Source organism: Fusarium poae, chromosome 2, assembly GCF_019609905.1.
Source record: "Fusarium poae strain DAOMC 252244 chromosome 2, whole genome shotgun sequence".
NCBI lineage: Eukaryota > Fungi > Ascomycota > Sordariomycetes > Hypocreales > Nectriaceae > Fusarium > Fusarium poae.
Window position 1 is genome coordinate 1,068,438 of NC_058400.1, and position 18,673 is coordinate 1,087,110.

An 18,673-nucleotide genomic window follows, 5' to 3' on the forward strand; every position below is an offset into this window, starting at 1 on the left:
AAAATTATTACTAATTCCTTAATAACCTTATAATAAACTTATAATAAACTTTATTATTAATCTCTTAGCCTTAGAAAATTAATAGAATTAATACTTATAAATTATTTAAAACTAATTAATAAAAACTATTATATTAAAGGATATACTTAATATAAAAGCTAAAAAGTATATATAGTAATTTCTTAGCTATTATTATAAATTCTATAATATATTTACCTTAATTATTAATAATAAAAGTATAAATTAAACTAAGAAGTTTTAAAGTTCTTTTTATAAATTAATAAAAATTAAATAGTAATTTAATACTATATATTACTTATAAATAAATAGTAATCTTAAATAATTAAACTAGAAAATATAAATAATCTTATAAATCTATATTAATTACTCTTAAGATAATTAATTAAGCCTTTTATTTATAATATAATTATTATTAAATAGCTATAAGTATATCTCTTTAAATATAAGCCTTTTTTTTATTATATATAATTATTATATACTCTCTTTTTTAATAAATAGAGATATAAACTTTAAGCTATAAGATTATAAAGAGTTTAATATTTAATAATTTATAATTAAGCTATAATAAATACTTAAATTTATTTAAATATAAACTATTATTATTTAATAATATTAAAAAAATATTATAAATTAATATAAATATCCTATTAAAAGATTCTCTATAGATAATAAAGTATAATTAAAACTTATAAATATTAAATCTATTTAACTATTTAAGAAGCTTAATTAATAATAATATAAATATATAGTTATAAAAGTATTAAATAGCTATATAGTAAAACTTAATATCTTTAGTAAAATATATTTTTAATTTTATATTAATCTCTTAAAGAGAATAATTAATAACTCTTTTTAAATTAATAAAATAATAATATTTAACCTTTTATTATATTAATAAATAGTAAAAATAAATAAGTAATAAAATAAATTAAATATACTTAATAATAAAACTAAGATTATAAATAAATTTATTAATACTTAATTAAATAAAAAGGGTATAAAGTGCCTTTATAGAAATTAATTAATTATATTAAAGGATTAATAACTTTAAATAATTTTAAAGTATAATATAAATTTATTTTAAAGAATAATAAACCTTTTAAATAGTTTATAATAGTTATATAATAAGATTAAGGCTATTCTTAAAGGAATATACTATAAAGTATATTAAAAAGGAAATTTAATAATTATATTAAGTTTACTATATACTTAAAGCTTAAATAGATTTTTATTATTTTAAAAGAGCTTAATAGTAAAATAAAAGTAATAATTAATATAAATAAAAAGGTCTTTATTTAAAACCTAAAGAAAGCTATATTAAACTAGCTAAATTAATATAAATTAAACTCTTATATTAAAAGTATATAGGTTATTTAATTTAATTTTATTAATAATTAATTAAAAAGTTTTATATTATTTTTAATACTATTTACTATTTAAATATTATTATCTTAAATATTATTATTATTATTATTATTTATAATAGTAATATTATTAATATTTTAATTATTATTATTATTATTAAGAAAAATAATTATCTTAAGTATATTACCTTTATACTTTTTATTAAGTATAATAAAAGTAGCCTATTATAGCCTCTTTATAATAAAATAAATTAATTTTATTAATAATTTAATAAAATTAACCTTAGGCTTTAGTAAATTAATATTAATTATATTAAAGGAAATATAAGTAAAAAGGCTATAAATAAGCTTATTACTTTAATAAGCCTAATTAAGTTTAATATAATACTATATTAAATTTATAATATTAAGAATAGCTTTAAGCTATTTTAAGGCAATTAAATTTAAATAGTAAATAGACTTTATATTAATATAAATAATTATAATATAAATATTATATTTAATTTATATTATATTCTTAAAGAGGTTATTATAAGCTAGGTATATTAATATAGTTTAATTAATAGTATATACTTTAATTATATTTTAAATAAAAAAAGAATATAAATTAACTAGGGTTATTATAAGTATATTATAAATAAATTTATAATATCTTTAAAATACTCTTATTTATAATCTTTTAAATTAATAAAGATATTATTATTATTAATATATTAAAAAGAATTACTTTAAAGACTTATTAAATTCTATAAAATAAGTATATTAATAATAAAAAGCTATTATAATAAATTAATAATAAAGCTATTATAGAGAATAAGTAAAATTCTTATTAATATATAAAGCTAATTATTAGCTTAATAAATATTATACTTTATAAAGAAGATTATTTATAAGGTTAATAATATTAAAGTAATAATAAAGTAATAAATATATATTACTTTTAATAGTAATATAAATAAAAATAAAAAGAGTTTTAATATTATAGTCTTTACTTTTTTTTTTAATATATATAAAAAAACCTAAATACTATTTAATAGTATAATTAAGGCAATTTTAATAGTTTATTATACTAAAGAAATTAATAATAAACTTAATAAGAACTTAAAGAAAGACTTACTTAAAGATAAATTTAAAAGAAAATAAAGAAAATAAAACAAATAAAAAAAGCTTAATATAAAATAACTAAGAGATATAATATAGTAAATTTATAATAAAAAAGATAATTTTAATAAAAAAGTATAAATAAAGATAATATAATCTAGCTAAAAAAAGTAAAAATAAATATATTATAAGTTTATAAGGTTATAATAATAAGAATAAAGTAGCTATATAATTATAATTATATAAAGGAAAAAAGAAAAAAGAAAGAAAATTAAGGCAATAGTATTATAAAAATATCTATAGATTATATAGCTTATATATTAACTATAAATTATAAAGAAAAAGAAATATAAGTATTAAAAAGTAATAAAATAATAATAAAGCTTTTATAAAATTAAAAAAGCTTATTTTTCTTTATTAATAAAAGCTAATTATATTATAATCTTATTATTATTAATTTTAACTTAAAAAATAAGGAGATATTATTAATAGCTATACTATATTTAAAGAATTAATTTATATTATAGTAGTTTATATTATTATAGCTAGACTTAATTTACCTTTATTAATTAAGTAACTCTTTATTTAATAATCTATATACTTATATAATAATAGAGTTTTCTTATAATAATAAAGTAATAAATATATATTACTTTTAATAGTAATATAAATAAAAATAAAAGAGTTTTAATATTATAGTCTTTACTTTTTTTTTAATATATATAAAAAAACCTAAATACTATTTAATAGTATAATTAAGGCAATTTTAATAATTTATTATACTAAAGAAATTAATAATAAACTTAATAAGAACTTAAAGAAAGACTTACTTAAAGATAAATTTAAAAGAAAATAAAGAAAATAAAAAAAATAAAAAAAGCTTAATATAAAATAACTAAGAGATATAATATAGTAAATTTATAATAAAAAAAGATAATTTTAATAAAAAAGTATAAATAAAGATAATATAATCTAGCTAAAAAAAGTAAAAATAAATATATTATAAGTTTATAAGGTTATAATAATAAGAATAAAGTAGCTATATAATTATAATTATATAAAGGAAAAAAGAAAAAAGAAAGAAAATTAAGGCAATAGTATTATAAAAATATCTATAGATTATATAGCTTATATATTAACTATAAATTATAAAGAAAAAGAAATATAAGTATTAAAAAGTAATAAAATAATAATAAAGCTTTTATAAAATTAAAAAAGCTTATTTTTCTTTATTAATAAAAGCTAATTGTCACGGGCTGAGTCCGGCGGTACGGGTGGACAGGGAACGCTTCGGGCGTAATAGGTTCTATTGCTACGGATAGGCACTGCAGGCAGGTCAGGCTCTATTAACAAGACGTAGCTCAAGGAGCTACGTTCAGGATCTGACTGGCGGTCTAACTAAGGTTACGGCGATAACGCTATCGCCACGTGATCTGATCCACTTGTGGCTCTAGGGTAGGTTGGTCTGACTTCGAGCTGTGACAGTGCCCCCCTCTTTAGCATCGAGCTCTGCCGAGACGGGCTACTGTGGTCCGGGCTTGTCAGGGTATCTCCTGTGGAAGTTCGCCACGATCTCTGCAGCATTCTCCACGTAAGCAGCAGGGACTTCTGTTGGGTCTGCATATCCGGCCCATTTCACAGTATACTTCAGCCTGGGGCGGCCTCCTCGGCCTCGTCTGTCCCATCGGGAATCCACAATGTCTTCAACCTCCCACTCTTCCACTCCTTCGGCTTCTACTGGCGGTGGCGGGTCTACGTTCTGACCGGGCAGCGGATTGGTGGCAGCTGGCTTTAGCAGGCTCGTGTGAAACACGGGGTGTATCTTCATGCTGGCGGGCAGTTCCAGTCGATAGGCGTACGGGGAGATGACCTTGCCGATCTTCAACGGGCCGATGTTCTTCCAGTCTAGTTTCTTCTGTGGCCTAAGGGTCTTGATATTCCTGGCGTCTAGCCACACTGAGTCCCCTACTTGGTATCGTCGGGCAGGTCGTCTGTGTCGGTTCGCTTGGGCTTCGTAACGGGCTTGTGCGGCAATGCTTTCTGATCTCAGGTGCTCTAGGATGTCGTTCATCGTCTTTGCGAACTGTTCTGCGTCTCTAGTGGCTGGGGTTCCTCTGACTGTAATCGTGGGTTCAAAGCCCATTCGCGGGTGGAATCCATAGTTTGCAAAGAACGGAGATACGCCGGTGGTTTCGGATTTCAGGGAGTTCGCTGCGAACTCGGCCAGGGGGAGCCATCGGTTCCAGTCGTCCTGTAGGTATGACACGTAGGCTCGCAGGTACTGTTCCAACACAGCGTTCAGGCGTTCAGTCTGTCCGTCGGTCTCAGGGTGGTAAGCGGTGGATAGTAGCGAGCTGATCGACAGTTGTTTGGTGAGCTTCTGCCAGAACTCCGCTACGAACTGGGGTCCCCGGTCCGATACTATAGTCTGTGGGAGCCCATGTAGCTTCCACACTTCCTTCAGGTAGTAATGGGCTGCGTCTTCGGCATCGCAGGTTCCTTTGCATGCGATGATATGTCTCATCTTGGTCAGGCGGCAGGCTATAATCAGGATGGCGTCATTTCCTTCGCTGGGCGGCAGATGTGTGATAAAATCCATTGACACATGTTGCCAGGCTCGTTCGGGGATAGGCAAGGGTTTCAGCACACCTTGCTTCGCTTCTCGGGCTGGGTTGGCTCTTCGACACGTATGGCAGTTCTTAACCCATTGTTCGATGTAGGCCAACATTCCGGGCCAGTAGTAATCCCGGGAAAGCAGGTCATAAGTGCGGGCACGACCTGGGTGTCCTGCTATAGGGTGTTCGTGGCAGGCTTTCAGCAGGGCGGTCTTGAGGGCGTCGTGGCTCGGGATATAGATGCGGTCCCGGTACAACAGTCGTTCCTGGACGATCTTGCACTCTGCAAGCGTAATCTTCGGGTGTCGCGGTGCGTCGGTCCTGAGGGCTTGTAGTATCGACTGCAGGTCTTCATCGGTCTGGTATCCTTCGTTCAGCAAGCGGTCGATCTCTTCTGGTAGCTCTATTGAGAGTGACGGCTCCTCGGGTGTTGGTGCGGGTTGGTTCTGTTGTAGTGGGTGGCGGATGCGGGCTCTCTGGACTCGTAGCGGCGGAAGTTGCCAGTTCTCTTTCTTTAGGACCACCTGGCTTTGGTGCGCTAAGCGCTCATCCCCCTCTTTAGGGAGGTCTTCTGACCTCCTGGTCAGGGCATCGGGTTTAACTCCCTGTTTCCCAGGTCGATATGTGATCTGGAAATTAAATCGGGACAGGAACTCAGACCAGCGGGCTTGTCGTCGGTTAAGTAACTTCGTCGTCGTAAAGTACTCCAGGTTCTTGTGATCCGTGATCACTTTTATCGGTGAGGGTGCCCCCTCCAGTTCGGGTCTCCATTCTTCGAAGCAGCGAATAATGGCCATGAGTTCCTTATCGTAGATCTCGTAGTTGCATTCCGTGGACGTATGCTTCTTGGAGAAGAAGGCTACCGGGTGCAGCCTTCCGTCATCGTCGTATTGCGACAGCACACCGGCGGATACATAGTCAGAGGCGTCTGTCTCCAGGATTACGTCCTTCGTCCAATCGAAGGGGCGTAAGATCGGTGCTGATGTGAAGGCTCCCTTCAAGTCTCGGAAAGCCTTTTCGCAGGTTTCGTCCCAGACGAACGGTACGTCTTTCTTTGTCAGGTGGTTCAACGGGGCTGTAAGCTTAGAGAAGTCACGGATGAACCTCCTGTAGAAGTTCGCAAATCCTGTGAAAGCTTGTACATCTGTCAGGCAGGTCGGGGTTTGCCAGTTCTTAACAGTTTCGATCTTTGCAGGGTCCATTCGGATGCCGTCTCGTCCCACGATAAGGCCTAGGAACTTGGTTTCCGTAACCATGAATTCGCATTTGGCTGGGTTTGCGAATAACCCGGCAGCTCTCAGTTTTTCAAGCACCATCTTTAATTGCTCGACATGTTCTTCTCGGGTCCGGCTATAGATCAGGATATCGTCCAGGTACGCAGTGCAGAATATATCCAGGTATTCCCTCAGCGCATCATTAATGTACCGCTGGAAGGTCGCGGGGGCTCCTGTTAGGCCGAAGGGCATAACCAGTGACTCATATAATCCGAATCGGGTGCGGAATGCTGTCAGGTACTCCTGGCCTTCCTTGATACGCAGATTATTGAAGGCCGATACGATGTCAATACGGGAGAAGTATTTCATACCAGACAGGTTATTCAGGGATTCTTTGATCAGGGGGGAGCGGGTAGCGGTCCTTAACCGTAATATTATTCAGGGCTCGGTAGTCCACGCAGAAGCGTAGACCACCGCCGGGTTTCTTGACGAATAGTACCGGGGAGGCTACAGGCGACGAGCTTGGGCGGATGAATCCTTTACGCAGATTCTCGTCTAGCCACTCTCGTAGGGCTGTCAGTTCGTTCCGGGACATTCCATACAAGGGTCCAAACGGCAGTTTTCCTCCTGGGGTTAGCTCGATGTGGTGGTCTCCAGATCGGTGCGGTGGTAGCTTCTCTGCCTCCTTAGGCGAGAAAACGTCCTGGAACTCTCGAAGTTCTTCCGGCAGCACGAATGCCTCTGGCTCAGGCTTAAGCAGGTAGTCCAGTTGCTTCAGGGTGACGGTGAAGAGGCGGTAACGGTCCTTCTGGCTGTATATTCGGGCGGTTCGCAGGGAAACCGGGAGGATATCCTTTCCCTCCAAGGCTGGTGGGATACTCCCTTTCATCTGGCGCATGAACTTCTTCGGGACGGTCTGTAAAGCCTTAATCCTTGTAGGCTTGGTTGGGGTGTTGCAGAATTTCTGGCAGTACGGGCTGTTAAATGTGAACGTGTGGGCCGCGAAGCCCACCTGCGGGTCGTGTTGCTTTAGCCAAGGCATTCCCAGGACAATAGGGTAGCTGGCTAGCTGGGTCACGTAGAAGATCATGCTCTTCTGCTCGTGATCGGCAATGCGGAGTCCGGCGCGGACGTAGTAGGCGACCTTCCCGCTCTCGGCAGGTCGCCCGTCGAACACTTCAATCTCGAAGGTTCTCTTCAGGGGTCTAAACTTCAGGTTCTGGGACTTAGCCCAGCTCTCGTCGATAAACCCTTTTCCTTCCGCTCCGCTATCGGTCATAGCGTAAGACGGAATTGGTTCTCTTCCGGCCACATTGAGGCTGGCAGGCAGTATCATCAGGTTCGAACGTTGGTTGTTCTCGTTCTCAATCGGGATTCCATGAACGGAGGCGGCGGACAGTTTAATCTTCGGTACAGTAGGTGCGGGGAGGGGAGCCTGGCGCCGACTTAAGACAGGCTCACCCCGTTTTCCTGGCGTCCTCGGGAGTGTCTAGATCGGCGGGAACTGGCGCGGCTGGATGTAGGCGAGTGTGGAGACGGGGGCTGGCTGGTGCGGTTGGGGCTATAAGCGAAGGTGGCTTGACGGAGCCTGGTTGGACGTGTGTCAGGTTCGGGACAGTCGCGGAGGTAGTGGTTGGCTGAACCGCAACGGAAGCACTGGTTGTTCTCCCGTCGTTGGTTAGGGCGGTTATAGCGGCGCTGATTGCTGAGGTCCATAGGTTCTCCGGCTGGTTGGCGGTTTTCGGGGGCTTCTCCCTCTACGAGGCGATGGGGACTTCTTTCGGAGTGTCTGGGGGTACTCCTTCAGCGGCATATTCGTCTTTCGTGACGCAGGCTGTGGCTCCGCTGCGAAGCGGCGTCGTCGGTTTTCCAATTCTTGTAGGAAGGTGGCTAGGTCGTGATATTTATAGCTAGGCGGTGGGTTGTGTATAAGCATTCCGCGTAGTTCTCGGGAGACAGCTTGTTCCAACAGGGTAGGGAGGGCCTCTTCTGACATTTCTCCTTCCAGCGCGAGGCGTTGGAACTCGGCGAAGAAGGTGCTGAAATCCTTGTGAGTCTGGCGAAGGCGGAATAATTCGGCGCGGGCATTATTGATCCGGTTCGGGTCTCCAAAAGCGCGTTCTAGTAGATCGATAATATCCTGGTAGTCGGGGAGTTGGCATTCACCAGCTTTAATGTGCGGTAGGACTTGTGCATAGGCGCGTCCCTTAAGACGGCCAGTTACATAGGACATTCGGGCGAGGCGTGTCGGGAATCGGTCGTGGTTAGCTTTTAGTTTTGAGTGTATCTGGGAGACGAAACGGCGTAGGTCGCTCCGTTCGCCCTCAAACTTGTCAGGGTCGGGTAATCGTTCGGTAAGACTGGTTGATTCGGTAGATCGGGAAGAAGGCGGAGGAGTCGTTCCCATAGGAGTCGCTACACGAAGCTCAGCGGGAGCGCTAGTCTCGGGGGGTTCACGGATAGTAGGTACGGTAGGTCGGGTGGCGTCGAGGGCACGCCGTTCGGCCAGGCGGGCTTCAAAGAGGGCGTCATCTTTCTCTTTCAAGGTTCTCTTGGTCTGTTGCTCAACATATTCGAGTTGGATTTGTACAGCGTCGCGCTCTTTAGCGATCCGCTGGAGGGTATGCTCTCGATCCTGGATTTTCTCTTGGTCGGCTTGGAGCTGGTCCTCGAGGTGAGAGATACGGTTCTGGGCTTCCTCGGCGTAGGTGTAGACACTTTTGAAGTACTCGAACCAGTCGTCGAGATGCTCGGGGGCGTGGGCTCGGAAGGAGTCTGCGCCATCTGGCAGGAACGGAGGAAGCGGTCTAGCGGTCATTGCGTTCGGCGTCCAAACGGTAGGAGCTACGTAGTGTCACGGGCTGAGTCCGGCGGTACGGGTGGACAGGGAACGCTTCGGGCGTAATAGGTTCTATTGCTACGGATAGGCACTGCAGGCAGGTCAGGCTCTATTAACAAGACGTAGCTCAAGGAGCTACGTTCAGGATCTGACTGGCGGTCTAACTAAGGTTACGGCGATAACGCTATCGCCACGTGATCTGATCCACTTGTGGCTCTAGGGTAGGTTGGTCTGACTTCGAGCTGTGACACTAATTATATTATAATCTTATTATTATTAATTTTAACTTAAAAAATAAGGAGATATTATTAATAGCTATACTATATTTAAAGAATTAATTTATATTATAGTAGTTTATATTATTATAGCTAGACTTAATTTACCTTTATTAATTAAGTAACTCTTTATTTAATAATCTATATACTTATATAATAATAGAGTTTTCTTATAATAATCTTATTATAACTTTATTTTTTTCTTTTCTTTTCTTTTAGTCTTAAATAGCTTAATATAAAGCCTCCCTTTTATATAATAACCTATTAAGACTTAGCCTCTTATAATTAATAATTAATAAAGAAAGCTTTTATTAAATTATATAAATAATAATAACTTTTTCTCTTTTAACTTTAATTAAAAGTAATTAATTTTAATCCCTTATTTATTTATTTTTTTAATATATAATTATAAGATTACTTTTACCCTTACTATAGAAATCGTGGAAAGATGCGATTGGTCAGTGATCAAGTAACAGATTGATAATATGGTAGGGCTGATTAGCCATTGGAAATGAGGCGGGACTTCGCTACCAGTTGATATGCAAAACATCTCTCATTATTTCGTTTTCAGAATACACATCAGATCGGGTATCTGAACTGGAAGAAACTCAGATGAGTTGACTAGATTTGCTTGTCTATTGGTAGGAGATATTACCGAGATGTTCAGATCCGGGTGTCTTAGGGAACAGTCAATCATACGAATGAAGCAGAACCAACAGACCAACAGGAGTGCTAGTGCGGAGAATGGCAATCCATCGATAATACGCAGCCCTTGTTATGCTCTGAGAAGACTCATCTCACAAATTGCAAATGATGTATAGCCCACTGCGACATTTTGTCTTCTCACATATATTGAAACAAATTGATCTTCCATCAAGATGCCGCCTGTGCCTCCCCCTCTGCCTCCTACGTCTTCCACTGTCAATATTCATGCGCCCTCTCAACAAGTACCACGTCCCATAGTTCCCAACAACGGTCCCTCTGGTGCGCTTCTACTTCATCTCGCTATACACAGTGGTGGCACCTTCAAAAACCATTGGGGGTACTTTATCCGATCTGGCGACGACCCCAATCTAGGCAACATTATTCATGTCGTTGGTGATGTGAAGAATGGCTTTGAATTCGAGGTGAAAAGAAATCACGACTTTGAAACCACCTCACCCGCACCCCTACATGTCATTCCACTACAATGGGTCGATGGAAGGTTTTTCAACGAAGCAATGCTCAACAATGGTCACCAAGAGCTTGATGACAAGCCTGCCTGTCCCTTTGAAAGGAGTGTTTACAAGGTGAAACCACCCACAGGGTCTCTCAACTCTGCAAGATCCGTAGGTCAACTTCTGGGTCCCATTAATACGCAAAACACCCATCAGTGTAACGCTAATGTAAACACTCGTAGGACGCCCCTAAAACAAGAGTTGTTCAAAGAGATTGTCAGACCTGGATCTTGGAGTCAGCAAACCAGCTAGTCACGGATGGGATCTTGCATCAGGATATCGTTTGCTATCTTGATGCCATCAAGCAGTAGAGTAGCTCCAATTCTTTCATGGTTCGAATTTTACTCATCTTTTTTGAATCCAATTACATCTATAAACTATCTGACATCTTCTGGCTCAAATCTATCACTAAACGTTACCTCCACCCATGCTCATGGCCCCATTGGATATTTACGGAAAATACTCAACATCGACAGCAAGGGTTCCCGGTATTCAGCTCACTTTGAAGTACGGATCAACAAGCAGCAATTGGTGCAATCACGGGTCTAACTTCTCTTTCTGATATCAGGACGCTGGCTAGAACTTGCTGAGTTCAATAGTTTAGAATTGAAGATTGGTACTTGCTATACTGGCATAAATGATCAGACCACATGACAATCGTTTAAGTAGACAACCCGGGTGTTTTCTTTTCTCCCATTTCGATACCCACATCTCCAGACTTCTTCTCCTCACTCTTCTGTGATTCAGAATGGTGACTGTCAAATCCATTTAGATTCTTCACGCGTTTGGTGTGGAGGCCTTGGCTGCACCAAATCCGACTGCGGCCTGCACCAGCAAGTACAGAACGGCGGGACTCTTCGTCGACGTATCACTGGTCGAATGGTCCTTATGATTCCGTTGAGAATGAATGTTGGAGAAGTGATTCAATAGAGCGATGTAAACTAGAATGCGACACGTAATAATAGACAGTCAAAGCAAGATTCGAGACCTACTTGTTGTGTCGTTGGCGTTGAAAAACTCGAGAGGACGTATAGAAGTTTTGAAACGGATGTGGGATTTTTGAAATCGAATGATCTATAAATCTGCTGTTTGCATAAAGTGGTCTACGAAATAATTGTAAAAAAGTTAAAGACCCGACATCTTTTGAAACTTGAGACCTCTGCTCCCACCACCACCGAGGGAGACGTGACGACGAGCGAGACCACCACTGAGGAGGCCACTGCCCCTGTTGACGCTGCTACCGTAGTCTAGTATCAGGCTAACCTCATCCCTAATTCGATCCTGCCGCTCTTTCCCGTGTCCCAAACCATATTAGAGTTTCAATATTTGCTAGCCCGTTACAGCAACCTACTGCAAAGACAAAATTCTGAAAATGTCGCATCCTCAATTTCACTAGGCAGTACAGGCAGTCATCTTAACTACTAAGGTAGCCGGATCACCATACCTCCTCGTCTCCCAGTCATTACCTCCTCTACCTCAGTACATCCAACATTTGACTGACAAATCTCTCACATGTAATATGGCATTTCGTTCAATTAGAAACTAGCAAAGATATATATATATAGACTGTGCATTTCTACCAAAACCGAAAGGCGCCGGCTTCGTATAAGCGTCTACGATACTTCTAGCTCCAATGGTGTCTCGTTGCATCGCAACTATGCTAGTAGAGGGACCCTAGTTAGTAGACTAGTCCTTTTTCTAAGTAACTAAACCACTCCCTTGGTGTTGTCCAAAGAGCAGAGCTGACTGCAACGACCGATTGTCTCCTCAGGGCACGCCACTTGTGTCGGTTCAAATCCCCCATCTTGTTTCCCCGCGTTTAACACAACCCCATTACATGTTCGTCACACCAAACACAACGCGTCAGTTCTTACCTTTCAGCACTACCTATACATTGATTCGAGAGCTACTGCCACATGCAGTTATGGCGCCGTTCACCATCACCGTCAACAACAAGTCTCAGGCTAGTTCCTCATATGGGATATATGCAGAACCCCCTGGAGTTACTCCATCAGTCACAACCACGACCCGAATCATCAGTCGGGTTGTGGGAGTGGCCAGTGGTCAAGGTCAGGCTACATTCGTTCTATCGAAACAACTCATCGCTACTTGTGGTATTTACGACATAAGTTCCGATGTTAGCGACCCTCCCGACCCCAAGAAAAAGCCAGTTGGCACAGGGACTGAAGTAGTCGATCAGCGATACGTGGACCTGGGCTCCAAGGAACTAGATGGTACCCCCGTTGCAGGATCATATCTCGAAGTCGACTGCTCCAGTGGTACTCCCTCTTTCTCACGGGCATCTACTCATCCATTGGCCGGCATCGGCGCCTTTGTTGTGAAAACAAAGCCTGATTTTACGCTGCAGCAGGCTGCTTCAAGTAGGTATTCCCTCAACTTCATCATCTACATTGTTGTGTTTTCAGAAGACTGACGTCGATCTTGTAACAGATAAGTTCTTCATCGGTTTTAGCTGTTCCGTCCGTCAAGAAATCGGTTCATATGTCACCTTCATCCCCAGCCCGGGTCAAACATACGTGATAATGCCTTCCAACAAGTTTTATGTCACGATTGGCGACTTCAATGTCAGGGACATTGTGAAAAAGCCTTTAAAGGCATCTTCCGACACAGTTCTCGTTGACTTCGATCAGCTCGCGACTGACCGTGTCTCCCTCGTTCACGACGCCTACAATAACCTCTCCATCCAAGCTACACCTCCTCTCTCCAGCTATCCAGTCGCGATGATGATGAGCGCTCCCTCTTGGGAGATGGAAGATTCGATCGGCACGACACCAATAATGAATTACTCAAATACTGTGGAAGGTGAAGACGATATGACTGGAGATTCCAGTACGGCGCCTGGCTCTCCTACACCCCAGAGTTGAGTTGTTTAAGATACCTTTTAGTCTTCACGTCGGTTATCAGTCAATTTCCATGATATATCATTTGCATATGAACTCCTGTGCATTCTGACGCATTTTCGAATAACTTGATCTTGCTACTATCGACTGTCGGTGATCTTTCGTCTCTCAGGTGGCCAGTCTCTGATTGTTGGCCATGGGCCTGTCCCTGTCGGCATTCGGCAGATTGGCTCAAACGGGTTCCTTTTGGAGTGATCTAGATCCTTGACACTAGTAGTAGTAGAGACGTATCAGGTCACCAGAGCGGCTTCGTTTTGATCAAGAACGAGAGAACGCGCATTAGCGCTTCCAATTCCATCTCAATAAAGACATGAAGAGAGGGGTCTGATAGGATCGCGGGGTTCTGTCCACAAGCTAGTGATGCCGGCCGGTTACCGGCTTGCACCCGTAGCGTTTAACAGTTACGCACGCCACGAACCGATAGTTCTTAAATTATCAGATTGTAAGCTGCATGAACAACATGGAATTATCAGCTGGTGGCCCGGACCTGGAAGCTGAGTTTCTCTCTTAATAAGCTACTGAACAATTACATGGGAATGATTGGGACGAAAACACTTAATTTCACGCTCATGGAGCATCAAGTAAGCTCCAGTGCGCCTTTAGGATCCCTTTCTTTTACCAACAATCACGAGACTGTCAAATGAATAAAGCCAAAATCGTGCGCAGTCTTTAAAGTCTATCTTGCGTGTTCCCCGCCCGTGGCTTTCGTACCCTCGCCGGAACTGAGAGGCGGCCTCCTCATGAGACCCCGCACATAACTACAAGGTAAGCTAAGCATCAGCTGGGTGCTAGAGCTTGACCATTACCTATAGACGGTTCACATAGGGTTGTTCTCTCAGTCTAGTAGACACTATACTTCCAGATGTGGTCTATACTATTTTTCGGGTCCTGAAAAGCTTAAATCAAGCTGAAGCCGGAAACATCGATTGCAACTAGTCTTGTCGTTAGCTGCCTTTCATTTGAGACTATTTCCCCATGAATTACTAGTGCCGGGCTGGACTCTCTTTCCGCCTCCATAGGATAATTCCAGTGATTAGTTAAATGTCTCACATTTGTGATCTCGACTCGAGGCCTTTTAAACAAGATGCATGAGTTCGCCAGACACACGAATCACATCTCTTTTCTCACGCACGTAGACGCACGGTTAAAGGTCATAACCCTGCATTACCATGCCTGATGATCTACTGCCTTGTCAGTTATACGTCAAGTGGCTGGCTGAGTGGTTCAGCTGGTATTGTGAAGTAAATAGTCACCAGTAGCGAAGAATCTAGAACGGTGAGACGGCTATAACATGCATAGACTCGGGATTCAGCTGAGGCCGTCTCGTGGAACATTGGCCGGGTCGAGAATTGAGACTGGCTGCTCTGAACTGGGATACTCGAAAGTACGGTTCACGTCTCCCCATCTCACCGATCGAGGAGTCTGGAGAGTTTTGGATATAAAATGATAAACTCCCCGCCTCAGTAGCCATAATACTCGGACTCACTTCACTCAAATACAATAGCTTAACGCACTCGCTTTTACGCACATAACTCAGTTACTTTTCTCTCTTACGATACCTTCCTTCAAAATGCCCACCACATATACCATCACCATCCAAAACAACTCTGGTTCCAACCAGAACTACGCTCTCTTTAACGAGGTTCCCAAGCTTGAATCTTCTGTGAGCGCCAAGGTCTGGAACAATGCTCTGAGGACAGCTCGTGCGGGACCCAACTCCTCAACCACCTTTAACATCACATCGCAATTCTTTGCCTATATTGGTTCCTCAAGCGGAGTTCCTGGCCAAGATGATGTTACTGTGGATGTCTCCAGCTCGAATGAGGTCGAGCTCGGCTCCACTGATCTTGAAGGGAACCCCAAAAAGGGCACAACTCTCAAGATGGATGTCGTTGATATGGCACCCCAGTTTACTGGCAAGGTCGCTGCTGGTGGCAAGGTCGGTGCTTTTAGCATCCAGACCGCTGCTGGAAACGAAGATAACCAATTTACCTTCAACAATGCCAGAGATAGTACGTTCCAATCCCCAAAATCAACTTATTGAATGTTACTGACCTGTTGGCAATATGATAGACGGCTGGGTCATTGGTCTCGGAAAGGTCATCAATGGCAAGACTGTCCCCGCGGCGACTATAATTCCGCAGCCGAACTGCAGCTACCAAATCCAGCCCGTCAACAAATGGTACATTGCATACGGTACCTACAGAGCTGGTCAGGTCTGCAACTTCGAGATGTCTAGCCTTGACAAGGCAACAGTCGACTTTGCAAACTCTTCAAATGCCAGGGTTATTCACAGCCCTAGTGGACAGCTCACTACTCAGGCACAGTAAAGTTTATACCAGACCGTGACAACTCTCACTTGAGGTAGTGGCACTAGATCGTTTATAAATTGGTGCATAATATTATTTTTCTACCCAGCATGTTTGACTGGTACTCTGTGACTCGCAACTATTGAACGTTTCTCAATCTATTTTTGGGAATAGTATCTAACATTTCTGCTTCTGGTTAGCAGGTCTTGCGCTTAGAGTAAGCGCGCGTATAACTTAACGCTATATCCGACTGACGGCAATAATTCCCAGCGTTATCAGCTTATCATTGTTTCCAGAGATAAGATAAGAGAACTACCCGGTAGCTTTGGAGAATTCGGAAATTTTTTGTTTATTTTTCCTCTCCTTACCTTCATTCAATAAATCCTATTCTATTACGAGTATTGCGAAGGCCTCGATCGAGTCTCTGTATTGACTCTGTATTGAGGTACTTTCTCGCTAGTTCGGTGAATTGATTTCAGTCGTCGTGGGGTACATATCGATTGAAATTACACGTCAATATGAACCCGATTACTTTAATGTTCATTGCCCGACAGAACTATCATGCAGATGGATATTACTGTTAATCTGGAAACCCTATATCTTTTTTAATTGGAATCTCTAATTGCAGCTCTCACAGTTCATGTCAACAAAAATCTTGATGTAGTGTATCAACGTAGGTATTTGTTGTCAGTCATCAATTTCTCAATCAACACTTGTCTCGCCACAACAGCATTGTGACATCCATTCAACACAGAAACATTGCTTTACGCTGTTCTGCTTTACAAGATACTGGGTAGACGTCTAGAGTTGAATAACCGAGGCATACGAATTCCGTCGGTAGTCATCGAACACGGAATTCCGACTGGTGCGGGGACATAAGCTTAACGTTACATAGTGCTTAGTGAGTTGTTTATTCGAAGGTGTCGAATGCTCATCGATCTCGATGATGCTGCGGCTCGTCGGCAATCCGTATGCCGTCTGAACTGGTGAAATCGAGCAATGCCTGTTGATCTACAGGAGAATTCTTGATTGGGCCAAGGGCTTATTCAAGACTAGCTAGAAGCGGCTAGCTAAATGATACAGCCATGTCTCGTTGGCGGTGTCAACGGCCATTGTTACCTAACTCAATGATCAAAACGGCAAGTAAGTAAACTGAAAACCGTCTGTTGTAAGCTTAGCTCATAGGAGGATGAAAATACTGCAAAGCGGACTAATCAGACAGACTGATAATGAAGTGGTTGATGTAAGTGGCTGTACAAGGGATGTTGTGTAAGTGGAGTTGCGTGAGCAAGCGTGGCTAGCAAGCCCTGGCCTGAACCCAATCCCTGTCGAAATAATCACGAATCAGGTCATTTCATTGCCAGGCTTCTGCAAGAGAAGGTCGGGGAAACTCACCATCGCGGGAGGGCCCGAGAAAGCCAAGTCTGAGTTTACTTTGTAGTTTGTCCACGACGACGAAATAAGAATGCCTGCGCTAATTGATCACTTAAATAGTATATAGTGGCTCTAGAATCCCTGGAAGGATAGTTTAAATTAGTTATCTTGTTATATCCCATAGAACTGCATTGAGGCTACTGTCCAAAGGATTGGAAGCAAAAGGACCTCAATCTCACCTGGAGGAAATTATAGTAATCACTTTATTGCAAGGAACGAAACAGGCCAATAAAACCACAAGAGAGAGATACCAACTGACAAGGAAAGTGATCGAGCGATCGATCGAGTCGGTAAACGGTATCCAGAAGATATCCGAGCGTATATCTGGAGAAATGCCCCTGTTCACGATCCTGCAGGATTTCCGCTGAAGGCTTGGCCACAAAGTGTAACACAATACCAAGGTGGAACTCAGTGCAAAGAGACTAGTGACAATCACATGGCCATGTAAGGCGCGAAGGAGCCATAGTCACCGTTGTATAGCATCCATCGTGATCATCGTCGTCAGCAGTAGGAGAACGAACTTCGGTCTTGGATAGTGCATGAGGTTTGAAGAATACATGGCAGTGTTTCTGATGTCATTGGGAGAGAGAAAGGAAATCTTTAGGTATAAATAAGACCAGGATACCGCATCGAAGCAACAGTCTTTTTGTCATCACACTCAACACAAGACAATTTAACACAATCATCACCCTCAACCTTCCATCATGATTGGAAAGCTTCTCCTTAGCTCTGCCATGCTCTGGGTAACTGTAAGAACTCAACGCTCATTCTTATTGCTCATAGGAAACTAACACCATTGTCAGGCCACCGCCAGTGGCCTCCGTCTCTCGGACACCGGCACACCCGCTGGTTGCACTGGCTCAACTGGATGCTGCATCCCCAGCTGCCTGGTCGACGTCTCCGACTTCTGGGGTTGTGGTGGAAACGTAGCATTCTCTGGCACTTGCAAGTGGAACTTTGACAACCCCCAAGGAACTCAGGATGTTGGCGGCTGCGACGACGTTCAGGTTACTTTCCTGCGAGACCCTGACGGCAACCCTGCCATCGACCTTTACCACAAGACGGACAAGACCTATGATCGTTACTCCTTCGGCAACTGTCAGACTCCTACCGTTGGAGGAAGCCAGTGTGTTCCCAAGGGAGGCGGTTGTGTAAGTCCTTACAATCTGACAAGATTTTCATCAACTGCTAACATAGTTAATTAGGACACCAATATCATTCTGACTGGTGCTCAGGGATAGGGGACAGGGTAGCGGTAGAGATTATAAGTGAGGATTGGTTGCTGTTCTTGATAATAGTTTTGCTAGTACTTGAAAACTATTCTTGATAAGATTCTCATTTTAGTTCATGGGGATTGAAAATA

At 41.1% G+C, this 18,673-nt stretch overlaps 5 protein-coding genes across 5 annotated transcripts; 4 read left to right on the plus strand and 1 right to left on the minus strand.

The window, feature by feature from the left end:
* Positions 1–8,072: 8,072 nt before the first annotated feature.
* Positions 8,073–9,133, minus strand: FPOAC1_004276 (uncharacterized protein; the record flags this gene model as incomplete). Its single annotated transcript, XM_044848828.1, has 2 exons — positions 8,073–8,205; positions 8,286–9,133. The coding sequence occupies 2 exons, from the start codon at positions 9,131–9,133 to the stop codon at positions 8,073–8,075; spliced, it is 981 nt and encodes a 326-aa protein (XP_044707538.1).
* A 1,174-nt stretch (positions 9,134–10,307) lies between these two features.
* On the plus strand, positions 10,308–10,957 carry FPOAC1_004277 (uncharacterized protein; the record flags this gene model as incomplete). Its single annotated transcript, XM_044848829.1, has 2 exons — positions 10,308–10,757; positions 10,829–10,957. 2 exons carry the CDS (start codon positions 10,308–10,310, stop codon positions 10,955–10,957), a joined length of 579 nt encoding a protein of 192 aa, XP_044707539.1.
* A 1,613-nt stretch (positions 10,958–12,570) lies between these two features.
* Positions 12,571–13,531, plus strand: FPOAC1_004278 (uncharacterized protein; the record flags this gene model as incomplete). The annotated part of the gene is made up of 2 exons (XM_044848830.1): positions 12,571–13,027; positions 13,098–13,531. 2 exons carry the CDS (start codon positions 12,571–12,573, stop codon positions 13,529–13,531), a joined length of 891 nt encoding a protein of 296 aa, XP_044707540.1.
* A 1,606-nt stretch (positions 13,532–15,137) lies between these two features.
* FPOAC1_004279 (uncharacterized protein) lies at positions 15,138–15,897 on the plus strand (the record flags this gene model as incomplete). Its single annotated transcript, XM_044848831.1, has 2 exons — positions 15,138–15,579; positions 15,641–15,897. 2 exons carry the CDS (start codon positions 15,138–15,140, stop codon positions 15,895–15,897), a joined length of 699 nt encoding a protein of 232 aa, XP_044707541.1.
* Positions 15,898–18,014: 2,117 nt separating this feature from the next.
* Positions 18,015–18,551, plus strand: FPOAC1_004280 (uncharacterized protein; the record flags this gene model as incomplete). Its single annotated transcript, XM_044848832.1, has 3 exons — positions 18,015–18,059; positions 18,114–18,461; positions 18,516–18,551. The coding sequence occupies 3 exons, from the start codon at positions 18,015–18,017 to the stop codon at positions 18,549–18,551; spliced, it is 429 nt and encodes a 142-aa protein (XP_044707542.1).
* Positions 18,552–18,673: the final 122 nt, after the last annotated feature.